The sequence below is a fragment of the Orcinus orca genome, chromosome 9, assembly GCF_937001465.1.
Source record: "Orcinus orca chromosome 9, mOrcOrc1.1, whole genome shotgun sequence".
Taxonomy (NCBI): Eukaryota; Metazoa; Chordata; class Mammalia; order Artiodactyla; family Delphinidae; genus Orcinus; species Orcinus orca.
Window position 1 is genome coordinate 58190609 of NC_064567.1, and position 13585 is coordinate 58204193.

The following is a 13585-nucleotide window of genomic DNA, read 5'->3' on the forward strand; positions in this document are numbered from 1 at the left end:
TGAGTGTTTGCTTTATTTTTGTTTTATGCAATGTTTTGTAGGTAAATGTTTTTATAAACTCTTTTGTTTGTATGCTACATTTCATAGTAAAAGTTAAACTAGAAAAATTAAACTAGAAGAGAACTAAACGAAGTAGTTATTTTTAATTTTTTGAGGAATCTCCATACTGTCTTACATAGTGTCTCCAGCAATTTACATTCCCACCAAGAGTGCACAAGAGTTCTCTTTCCTCCCCATCCTTCCCAACACTTGTTATCTCTTATCTTTTTGATGATAGTCATTGTAACAAGTGTGAGGTGATATATCATTGTCATTTTGTAGCTATTAAAGCTGTAAAAGTTGTATTATAGCTATTAAAGACACAAGATCTGAGCAAATAGATATTCTGTATTCTTGGATGAGAAGACTCAGTATAGGAAAGTCTCTCCTATTCTGTCTTCTATACCCATAAATGAATAAATAAATTTAATGCGGTTCAAGTAGAACTGCCATCAGAGTTTCATTGTTAGAGGGGATTGCATAATACAATACTAAATTTTATATGGAGAAATACAGACCTAAGGGAGTATGGAAAAGAATGTGAAAGGATTTAACTTCCCAACTATCTGAATGTAACGTGAAGCCTCTATAATCAGAACAAATTGTATGCATATAGCAGTTGATCAGTGGAACAAAATACAAGGTCCAGGGAAAGATGTTAGTGTGCATGAGAATTTAATAACATGACACATAAGATACTCTAATTTAGAAGTGACAGGGTGCTTTACAAATTGTTCTGGCATAAAGCATCTATCTGAAAGAGTATTAAGTTGGAAAACATCATTTTCATTATATCATATATAAAAATAACTCTACGTGAATTAAATAATAAAATATTAAAAATGACAAAGATATTTGATGAAAATTTATGTCTACATTTATCATCTGGGCTTGTGGGAGGAGGGGCTTAACCAAAATGGAAAATCAGAAATTATAAAAGAAAAGATGGACCAATTTACTCATCCAAAATTTTAAACTCTTAAAGGCAATATTGTCAAACAAAGCCAAGAGATAAGTGATACATTTGAAGGGGGAAATATTCATCATAGATGACATGGAGTTAATAGCTATAATATTCTAAGAGTCTTCGGAAATGATGAGGAAAAAAGAGTCAGGCAAAACTCATTAGAAAAATTGGCCCTTTACTTCAGAGGAAATCTAATGGCCCAAGTTCATATGACTACAAGCTCAAATCTCACTAGCAATGAAGGGAATGCTGAACTAACATGAGATTTTTTTTCCTGGCCTCCAGAGGGTGGTGATAACATCTTCCTAACACAGCCTTATAGTTGTTTCCATCTTGTCCTGGCTGCTTTGCATACTTAGTGCTCTGCCTGTTCCTAGGAGAGTCTATACAGAGGAAGACAGGATGGCTGCTGGGTTCTTGATGGTGCAACCACAAGAATCAGGGCCTTGAAGTTGTGGCTTGGACTTCACCCATGCTTGACATCTCAAAGAAGCTGTACAGAGATGAGATTAGTCACCTGGTCTCTGTGGGTTGATTGTACTCTTTCTTTAATTTTCCTTCGGTTATCACCATGTCTTTCACGTGGTCGGCAATGGGATTGAGGATGGCTCAAGCTGATATAATAGTTTTGCCCACAGTTGGGTTTTCAGCTTTGCAAATCTGAGTAATTTTCCAGTTAGAGCATCAAGAGGAGCTATGGAAGGAAAGAAGATAATTTTACTAAAGCCTGAGTCCAGGCAGGGAAAATGGATTTAAAAACTCAGATATAATTTTCATGCAGGTTATTTGCAGGAAGTAACTATTATATTTAATGGCATGATAGTATACAGAATCAACATTTGAGGGGAGCCCTTTCGATATACTGAGTATGGGAACTCAACATTGGCTTGACACGTGATAATTCATAATGAAGAAAAAGTCCTATAAATACAATGAATATGAATAAGAATTCAGGTAACACTTAATACACCCCAGAGATTTCATACAGGAGAGAAACCCTATGACATTTTTCAGTGTGGAAAAGTCTACAGAGATCATCTCTTAAACTACACAAGAGCAAACACACTGGAGGAAGAAAAAAAACTTCTTTGAATGTAAACACTGGGAAGGCTTTCGGTCATCATTCATCCCTTTATCAACATGAACAAATTCACACTCTAGAGAAACCCTATGAATATGATGAATATGTGCAATAATTCAGCAATACAGCTAACCTTCATATACATAAGAGAATTCATGTGGGAGAGAAGAAACTTTATACATGTGACCAATGAGGAAGCGCCTTCGCACAGATCTAACCTTCATGTGCGTAAGAAAACTCATTCTGGGGAGAAACTCGAAAACTGTAATGAATGTAGGAAAGTTTTTAGCAGGAGAATGCCTCTTGATGAACATGAATATCTATACTGGGGAAACGATTAGAATGTAATAAATATGGGAAATGGCGTGTGCAAATATTCTAAATGTAAGGAAGGAAGGAAAGTCTCCAGTGATCACTCATTTAGTCAGCAGTTTTCACACTAGATACCTGTGCCTAGAATCAATGAGGACGTGCCTTCAGCTGGGGATCACATCAAACATTTCCTCCAGGGAGAGCACTCTACATAGCTTTCTTTAGCACACAGCTGAGCAAACACATCACTTTTGCCAAATGACATACTTTTAAACATATGTAGAATAAAGATGTAGGATTATGAGTTGTACTTAGAAATACTTAAAGCAGAAGCTGGCAGTAACTAATAATCAATGAGATGAACCTTATTCAAAAAATTACTAGTTGAGGGCTTCCCTGGTGGCGCAGTGGTTGAGAGTCCGCCTGCCGATGCAGGGGACACGGGTTCGTGCCCCGGTCCGGGAAGATCCCACATGCCGCGGAGCGGCTGGGCCCGTGAGCCATGGCGGCTTAGCCTGCGCGTCTGGAGCCTGTGCTCCGCAACGGGAGAGGCCACAACAGTGAGAGGCCTGCATACCGCAAAAAAAAAAAAAAAAAATTACTAGTTGAGAATACTTAACAAATTAAAGGTTATTGCTAAAAAGGCTTTTAAAAGCATCAAGTATTCTATTGAGCACATGAGCCCGTTTTCCTTTAACACTCCACCACTGCTGACTAGCTAATACCATCTATTTTTTATGCAGCTAATACACCATTACTATAAAGACTTTGAGACTATCAGAAAATAACTTTGAATGTTAACCAAAAAATGTGGAATGCGCATAGTGTATCTTTTATTTCATTAATGTTAAAATATGTGTTCACAGAGAGGAGAATTGGAAATATGGATTTGTAAGTGAATTAAAAAACATGTTTGTCAGTATTGTTCAAAGGGCCAGTAAAATGGAAACAAAAGTGAATGCCTGTTAGTAGAGAAATGGTTGGATAAGTTACGACAGCTTCTCACCATGAAATATGCATTATAAGTGATTTAAGGCTATGTAAGTTGATATCCATGCGGTATCATTGGATTAGAAAAGTAAGCTGCAGAGAGAAGTAGGTATAATATGATCTTGTTTGTGTAAAGAAAATAAGAAGGAAAATTAAGCCATATATAATATGTATATTTAATTATATGCATATAATGTGTATATTGTATCTGATGATACGTTTATATGCTTGTATAGTAGGACAGAGGAAAGTACTGAGAGACACATACCATCTTATTAACATGAATGGGAATATGGACCAAGTAAAAAAGAAAAGAAGACCGCATAAATAAAGGGGAAATTCCAGATATATTATGATCACATTTATTTAAATAATATATATATATATGTTTGAGGATGTATGGTCTGTGCTTAAAAATATTATTTAGTCAGGCAGATTGATTGCTCAGTAACCAAATTATTACCTTTTTGAGGGATCACAATGGAAGAGCCACTGGCAGTAGTAAAATGAGACTAAACTAATGAGCCTTTTGAGGGGTCTAATTTGACATCCTTGCTCCCCAGCATAGAATAAAAATTCTGTCAGAGGAAGCATATCAATATAGTTCACAAAGAACAAAATTAAAAGCAGCAAATAGATCTCAGCAGCTAATTGTGGACGAGTGTAAAACTTAGGTTGTTTCATTTTTTTTTTCCGTTTTCATAGATGAGGATGGACTTGGTATAAGTATTATTGGAATGGGTGTTGGAGCAGATGCTGGACTTGAAAAGCTGGGAATATTTGTCAAGACAGTGACAGAAGGTGGTGCTGCTCAGCGAGATGGCAGGTAAGCCAACTACTGTTGTTAATAACTCAAATCTCCTAGGAAATGTTTCTGGGAATTTCTTTCAATGGTAGCTTTCTTTTGACTTTTTAGAACAGAATTTCAGAGTGTGTCTCAGATGTGGAAAATGTTAAAACACTTGAATTACTTTCTGATTTGCAGGCAGAATACATTCCTTTAATGTATATTAGATAAATAGGTGGATGGATCTGTTATCTGTATCTGTCTACCTTTGTATCTATCCATTCATCTATCTAGCCAGTGGAAGGTGAGCAGAATCATGGGTGTGTATCATTTAAGAATATGTACTGTGGAGATCAGCATATAGTTTTCACTTCAGAGGTATCAAAACAAATAATAGTAGTTCTGGCACTTCTGAAAATGACAGAGGTAGGAGGGAAAATAGGAACTAATTCTGCAGTGATGGTAATTCTGGAGATAAGTGTCTCTCAAAATGTGTTCTGTCTAAAAACACAGGTCCTTGAGTGCCACCTAAATCTGGAATTCAAATCTCTAGGAGAGGGTTAAACATCCACCTTGGGTAATTTGGATGCACACCAGAGCATCAGATGGGCATTGTTTTATGTCTTAGCTTTCATCATCTCAAGCTACAAGTATCTTTAAAGATTTGATTAATCCTGACCCTAGGCTCCTGATGCATCAAGTTGGGGCTGAAACAGAAATAAAAGTAGACTCAAAACTATGAGTGCCAAATTCAAAGAAATGTCATCTTATTTTTTTTAGGAACATTGAATAACTGGCTTTGATTTTTTTCAAGGTTTAAGTATGTATCACTCAACCAGCTTATCCAGAAATAATAAACCATGTTGAAAATCATTTGTGAACCTCCAATGAGACCAATAGTAGTATTATTTGTTTCATAATTTTAAAAACATATTTATATACACAGATGTTTCCCAAGAGGAACTAAATTGATTTATTTAAATAGAAAGCCACACCTTCAGTACCATCTCTTTCTATGTGGTTAGGGACCACATCTTAGCCAGTAGCCTTATTTGTATTCCCATAACACTTGAACAGAGAAGGTCTGAAATGAATGTTTTGAGTGAATGTTCAGCTGAGTGAATGTTTATCACACTTAAAACAAAGAAAGTGAGATATTAATATTTTGTGTTTAAAAGTAATTTATTAAGTCTTCCTCCTTTTCAAAGTAGTTAAGGAAATAACCTCTTTGCCCCTTCAATGAATTATATAATGGTAGTAGTAAATATTTCCTATTATTAATTTAGAACCTTTCTTCCAAGTGAGCTAAAATTTGTTTGTAAAATCTGTATCTTTTCTCTTCATGCTTTGTGAAAAACTTAAGTCATTCTAAAGTGATAGGAAATAATTCTTACTGTTAATATTCAAACATATTAAATTATTATAAATCACCTCTCAAGTAAATGAGCCACAAAGCCAAGCCAAACTACAAATTGATTAAAAAGCAAAAAAGAGAATTTTGTATTCATCAGTTAGTCAATTCCCATTGTTCTAAACTCAGAACTATTTGTTTTTCTGCCCTCATTTTTTAAATTAGGTTTGTTTTCTATTAACCTATTTACTGATTTGTTCTCCCGTGTAGTTATAATATTTACACTGATATGAGAACTTTGCTTTATCAGTCCCAGTGTGCATTTCCTCAATCCTTCTAAATGAATGTTTACCTAGTACAGTAATCCTGCTGTTGTTATAATAGATGCTTAATAAATGCCTCAGTGAATATATTAAAGAAGACAACTTGATGTAATGAAATGAGCAGAATCTTTGGGATCATGTGACCAGGAGTCTTAATTTCATACCCTCTACTTACCAGCTAAGGGATATTGAACAAATTACTTAATTTTCAGGTTTCTACATTGCAGGATTTTTGTATGCATTAAATAAGCATGTATAAATAAAAAACCTTCCACAGTGCTGTTTGTGTATGAAGCTGTTCTTGACTGAAGTAGGCATAAGCTTGAAATTTATTAAAAATAGTTATTATGGGAAGTCTTATGAAAAACTATAGAAAGATGTATGAAATAGGTACAGAATCATAAGATTTTGGAGGTCAGAGGGACTTTAGAGATCTTTTCCATACTTTTCATTTTATATGAAAATTGAGTGTGTGTGTATTTGAAAATAAGTGGTCACATTATTACACCTATGGCAGTGTTCACATCTTTTATTGGGTTGGCCAAAAAGTTCATTCGGGTTTTCCGTAAGATGTTATGGAAAAACCTGAATGAACTTTTGGGCCAACCCAATAAATTATTACACTATTATTACGACCATTATGGGTATGCTCATTTGCACAGTATTTTAATGTTTGCTATTTAAAAGGTATCAGTATTAAAAAACTACAAATGGAACACTTGGTTGCTGCCTCCAGTCAATAATTTTTTAAAGTTTTGTTATGTATACTTACTGATATAGAAAGATATTGTATTAAGGATTTACAAAACAGTATGATTAGTATAATGCCATTCTTGTGTGGATATGTTTTCTATTCTTTTCATCACTCCCCCCACCTCGCCCCCATCTCTCTCTGTCTCTCTCTTTTTTCTCTTTCTCTCTCTCAGAAAACCTGGATTTAATATACACCAAAGTGTTGAATGGCTCTAGTCTGTGTTTCTTTTTAAATTTCATCTAATATGGAGTATTTAATTTTGTATAGAGAATATGTAATATTTTATATATTTTAACCTGCAACTAAAATTAATAAAGTTATCACCATGTGGCCTTGGGAAAGTTACTCTTCAGACCTTAGTTGTGGACAGAATTAAAGTTCTGGGTTAGATGTTCCTTTTAGCTTTAAAAGATTGAGTCTGTATTATAGCTTTCTGGCTTGCTTCTAGCTTCTTAATAACTCTACTTAAGAAAATGATTTCAATTTAATCTCAGATTTGGGCAAACTTCCTTCGAGGTATGTCAAATAAACAGGTATATAGAGAAATTCTTTTCTCCCTCCTCTGCCCGTCCCACCCACAATACAAGAAGCCATTTTTGTTGTGTTGCTTTTACCCCTTCCAAATGTCTCATAAACTCATCACATTTTGAGTACTTCTAAAAATTTGCCATGGATATTTATCTCCAGTCATCTAGTATAGTTAAAAAGTTTTGAGTCTTCCTTATTATTTGATATGATGTCTTAACATTCTAAATGTCTCTTCACATCTGTCTGTATCTTTTCATATGACACCTGAAACGTAGGGGGTGCTCAATAAATATTTGTTGAATGAGTGAATACCTGTGCTTTAATCTCTTTCAAGACATTTAGTACTGGGACCTAACATTTTTCTGTTCTTTTCTTCTCCTCCTTTTTTTTGGGCTACTTTGCCTCTTATAGTTTATCTTGTAATTTAGCTGAGTGGCGTGATAGCCATTTACACTTTCTGTGTTAGTTCTAAATTTTTATTAAAATAACACTAAATATATTAACCATTAGTTTTTGCTGCCATAATTTTATGAATGTACACAGGACACTTTAACACACTAATTATTTCTCCAGTCCTCTTTAATGAATCTATAAAGCAAAATGAATTTTATAATAACACAACTGAAAACGCTGATAGTAGAATAAATCATGTGGATGGTAACTGACAAAAGATATTAATAATGCTGGGCTAAAGAGGCAAATTGAAAATGCATTTAAAATCTGTTTTGTTTCTGGCTCCTTGTGTTTGTTTCTCAAGCTTTTGCTTGAGAACACTGTCATTTTAGAACACTGTCCTGTTTATTTTTCAGTTTTTTTGAAAAGATAATCAAATTTGAACTTAAGGTGCAATGTAGTTTATCCTCATTCACGTGTTGGTTTAAATGATTTTAATCATTTTGGACAATCTTTCAGGTAACACTAACATATAAAACAGATGAAGAATCCTATTCTTCTGCTTACCCTGCAGCAAACTCTCCCTCCTTGCAGGACCTGTCTGTCCCCATGAGGTATCCTCAAGCCTGGGACAGCCCTGAATAGGAACTTCTGTTTTCATGTGTCCATATATCCTAATTCCTTAGTCAATGGTTTCCTCTCTGCACACACACTCTTTTGTCACTCTTCTAATTAAGCATCTTCACCCCTTAGAGAGTTTTGGGATATTACTGCTCTGATATGTATTTTCATATGCATTTAAAACTTTGCTATCTAGCATTTTGAGGAAAACTCTATGTTGTCCAGTGTTCATTAATGTTGCTCCAGCTCGTTTCCTTTTCATTCATCCTTGGTTGCTTTGTTGATATAAGCCCTGTAAGGTAGGATTTTTGTTTTTGTTTCCCCATCCCAGATACATCATGTCAATAAATAACTGCCCAGTAACATTAAACAAACTCCAGAGTACTCCAACTTAGATATTTTTACTAGCCTTACCCCCACTGATTCTGGTTTTTAGATTCAGAATTGAGGGATTTCAGAAATATCAGACTGAGGTCGAAAAGCAGTCGTATTGCACACTTGTGTTTATGAGCACGTGGAAACATTGAAGAAATGGCCAGGACTAGATGCCTTTTACAAACTAGCCAGCTGCCTTCCTGTAAATTCCATTCCAGTAGACAGTGTTTCCAGGGGAAAACAGGCTATTTCCTCTGCTATTCTGGAAAAAGTTTGGAAAGTCTGTTATCTGTATTCTTTCTACTCTGGGGTGGTCTAATGCAGAGAGCCGTCCATTTAATTTTTTTTTTTTTTTTTGTGCGGTACGCGGACCTCTCACTGCCGTGGCCTCTCCCGTTGCGGAGCACAGGCTCCGGACGCGCGGGCTCACCGGCCATGGCTCACGGGCCCAGCCGCTCCATGACATGTGGGATCTTCCCAGACCGGGGCACGAACCCGTGTCCCCTGCATCGGCAGGCGGACTCTCAACCACTGCGCCACCAGGGAAGCCCCGTCCATTTAATTTTTACCACCAGGACTCATCCTTTGTCTTTTCTGTGCTTCTGATTATGAACCAAGATTTGAGAGGTATTATCAACTACTACTAGTGAGAGTGCATCTAAAAGTTACCTTCTCTCAGGGTAAGAGATTGAAGCAAAGTAGGTATCAGATGCCAGAAAACTTTTCCCTACCGTAATAACCACTTATGTAGTAAGTACCCTGCTGGTTCATGACCTTGTGGTTTGTAGGGTCAGTCCATGGTAGCAGTAACCCTGAACAGGTGCCCTTTTTTGTAACCGATATTATTTACTCCTATCACCCCTGTCCAATCGTTTCTATGTCTCCTCCTTCTTCTGCTCATTTTTACAGTTTCTTGAGTTTGTCTCCACATTGATCACCACACAACTTACCTCTAAAAAATAAATTGAAATGCCCTTCAAATAAAATAGCAAACTCTGTAGAACTTCCCTCCCTCCCTCCCTCCCTCTCTCCCTCTTTTCTAATTTAAAGGTGGCTTTTATTTCCTTGTTTTAATTGTGTATCAGATTTTCAAATCCATTCTTTAATGAATGTAGCACTTTGAAATGAGAAAAAAAGTTTTAAAAATTAATACCCTTTTAATGAAAATAATAATCAAATAATATTGAGCTCTTTTTCATCCCCTTAATGCTTGCTGTATTAAGGCAGGCAGGAAGAATTATGTAGGATCAGAAACCTGCAATTTAATTGTGGGATGCTCCTTTCTTACACTGGGCTGTGAATGCAGAGAGCAAATTCAGTCAAATGTCTGTTGCCACTCTTCCTGTTGCATGGAATGCTTTAAAGCTCGACTATCTTCTTGTCTTCTCAGTGACCAGTACCAGTGTTCTTTTTTTTTTTTTTTTGGCTGTGTTGGTTCTTTGTTGCTGCGTGCAGGCTTTCTCTAGTTGAGGTGATGAGGAGAGCGGGGGCTACTCGTCATTGTGGTGTGTGGGCTTCTCATTGCGGTGGCTTCTCTTGTTGCAGAGCATGGGCTCTAGGCGTGCAGGCTCAGTAGTTGTGGCTTGCGGCTCTAGAGCGCAGGCTCATAAGTTGTGGAGCATGGGCTTAGTTGCTCCGCGGCGTGTGGGATCTTCCAGTACCAGGACTCGAAGCTGTGTCCCCTGCATTGGCAGGCAGATTCTTAGCCACTGCGCCACCAGGGAAGCCCAGTACCAGTGTTCTTCATTCCTTTGTGGAATCCGTATTTCTAGCTAGCATCACTTTTCTTCTCCCTGAGGGACATCCTTTATATCACCAGGTCTGCTGGTGACGAATTCTTTCAGCTTTGTTTATCTGAACAAGTCTTTGTTTCACCTTTGAGTTTTTAAAATATATTTTCTCTTTGTATAGGATTCTAGGTTGACAGGTTTTTTTTTTTCCATTTAGAACTTTTCCCAGATTTTTTTTTCTAATTTTAGGCTCATGGATGTGCATGAACATAAGGACATTGACACAGATGAATTAAGAAAATTAGGAAGTGCTATAATATAAATATCAATATTGTTTATTTTCTGCTTAAGTTAATGATAAGCATTGTAAAATTTCTATTGAAAAACAGAAGCCCAAAACCATTTGTATGAGTTCTCCCATCCGTTACATTTTTGAGAAAATGTCTTTTTGGCTTTGGGTTAGAGATTATAGATCTTGAGTCCAGAACCTTTAGTGTAGTTATTTTATGGTTATTCACATATGCATCTTTAATAAAGAACAAGGGACTATAATGCCTCAGTCTAGAGGAAAACTTTTTAGACTATTTCCACAGTCACTGTAAAATGCCATCATCAGTTGTCAAATAAGCATGTGCTAATTTTAGAGAACATTTTAGAGTTATAAATGTAATACATGTTCATGGTTGAAATTTTGGAAAGTGTAGAAGAACGTAAAGAAGAAAATAAAAATCTCATGTAATCCCACCATGTAGAGTTGACCACTCTTAAAATCCTGCTGGTGAATTTTCTTCCAGAGTTTTTTCTGTGCATATGCCTTTGTTTACTTACTTAACAAAGATTAAAATCAGTGAATATATAGCTTTATGGGGTTTTGTACAATTTATTCATCAAGATAATATTTGTTGAGTGCTTACTGTATGTCAGGCAATATGCTGTGTTCTTTATATTTTGTATCTTATTTAATCCCTCTAATAGCCCTGATTAAATACATAAAATTATTGTTATTTCTGTTTTAGATATAAGGAACAATGGCTCCTCTTATATAGTCACGGGAAATAAGTGGCAGAGCCTGGCTGTGAACTTAGGATATCTTATTCCAGAGCTTATGCTTAAATAATATGTTATACTATGTAACATTACTAAATACTTTTGTAACAATAGAATATATCTAAGGATATATTATGCTGTAGTATTATATATATGAACCATTTATTGTTCATATTGTTATACTAGTATGTTGTTTCAAGGTATTGATCAGGTTAGCATTTTTATATAAAAATCATTGTGAATATCTCTGATTATTTCTTTGAAAGTACTTCCTTGGAGCGGAATTACTGTGTCAAAGTGCATTACATTTTAAATGCTTTAGAAACACATTGCTAAACTGCCCTTCAGAAAGGTTGTTCAATTTGTATTCCCCAGGAGTGTGTCGAAGAGTAATCTACTGCACGCTTAAGATTAAGATTGAATATTGTGTTATAAAATCTTGAATAATTTGATAATTTCTTGTTTTTGCATCTTTTAAGATGTTTACTGGATGCTTGTATTTCTTTCTTTTTTTATAAATTATTTTCAGTGTGCTTTTTTCCTGTTTCCTTTTTCACAACTGTGTTATCATTTGTTCTTTTAATGCTAATCTTTACAAATAAGTGGTCCATACCAACTGGCTTTACTTCTTAACTGTAAGGAACTTTCTCGTCTACTCCCCCACTCTGATAACAAAAATGATCAAGTCCAATAAACAGATTTAAAGTGCAACTTTAAACTTAACACAGTAAAATTCTGTATTTAGTTTTGAGCCTTAATGTTCTGTCAAATTTATTGCTTCAAAAATTATTTACCTACTTTTTGAGATATTTAAGTAACCTTTTCTTAGACCTAATCTTAAACTTCTCAGTGTCATTATAGTCATTTATTTCTAATGAGATCCATGTCCCTTTCCTTGATTTTTTTGTTTCTTTGTTTTTGTTGGTGTATGTGTGTGTGTGTGTGTGTGTGTGTGTGTGTATGTATGTTTGTGAGAGAGAAAGAGAGGCTTCCCAGGTTCTCCTTCTATATAGATACTCCAGTTTTTCACCCTGCATTGTAAGAATGCTTCTCTTCCAAGCTGAGCTTCTTGACCTCATTTTTGTATTCAGCCAATGAACTGATTTTTTAAAAATGACTACATAAATTACTCCCGAATTTGTATCCCAGTCTCATTGCATGTAGACCTATTCATTTATTTCACATATATGTTATTTTTATCTCAAATTCATCATAAAAGAAATTTAATTCCTCTTTTCCTTATTCTTTTTTCTTTCCCTTGATATGAACAACCTGTGTTTTCTGTGTTGATTCTGTTTTTCATCACTTTAGATGTAAACTTTCTAGTCATCTTTTATTCTTTCATTTATTTTACCCATTAATATTTTATTGTATTGTATATTTTTTTTCTTTGGAATGTCCCTGAGATTCTTCTTTTGTGTTCATTCTCTGGGCCACATCTCTGGGCCAGGCCTTTCTCTTATTTCTTGTGTCTGTGGGCTTCTTTCAGCTGATCTTTCCCATTTTATCCTTATCCTTGTCCCAAGATTATTCTTCTGCAACTGTCACTTTGTTTGCGCAGCCCTTTTGAATAGCAGCATATAGTTGCTCTACATTTTTTACCAGTCATAACCCAGAATCTTGTTGACATTGGATACCAGTGTTATTTCTTAAGTACATACTCTCTACTTTACTCAGGAAAAGTACATTATTGTCTCTGTTAGTTTCCTTCCCCAACCTCCTTGCACATCTGAGTCAAAATAATAAGTACTAAATCTACAGTATATTAAGGCTGTATGATATGTCAGTTACTGCACTAATCCTTTTACATATGATTTTTGCTGATCTTTACAACCAGCTTACGTGGTAGTTATAGTAGACCTTCTCTATCTAAACTAAGGATTAATTGTTTCAGGAATTCATAGTTGAAGAAACTTAAGGTTTTGTAGAAAACAGGATTAAGAAAACTGTGGTGTGAGGTAAATGAGTGAAAGCATATAAATAAACTTTTGCTGAAATAAAAGAATCAAAATGCATTGTAAAGAAAGAGACTATCAATTACACATTTTAAAATTTTGCTGTAATAGGTATAGTATCATTAATTTACATTTAATATTTTGCATGCTACATACATTTAAATAGGATATCCCTTTCTAACCCCCATCCAGTATCAGGAAAATGGTTGTAAGTTTGTTCTACCTTATTGGTAATGGTGTGTATTTTAAGTGGCATTTTTTTCCCCAATCCATCATCGTTTCTTCAAATACTCATTGCTTTTCTGGTTTTGTAAATTTGGAGTTGTTAACTA

The 13585-nt window shown here is 35.2% G+C and overlaps 1 protein-coding gene across 4 annotated transcripts in view; it reads left to right on the forward strand.

Moving 5' to 3' along the window:
• The window catches only part of PPP1R9A (protein phosphatase 1 regulatory subunit 9A), a 327421-nt gene that overhangs the window by 176347 nt on the left and 137489 nt on the right, over positions 1-13585 (forward strand). For all 4 annotated transcript variants that reach the window (XM_049715130.1, XM_049715131.1, XM_049715132.1 and 1 more), the window contains exon 4: positions 4095-4215. In XM_049715130.1, coding sequence (XP_049571087.1) covers positions 4095-4215 — 121 coding nt within the window. The remainder of the gene's footprint in view (positions 1-4094; positions 4216-13585) is intronic.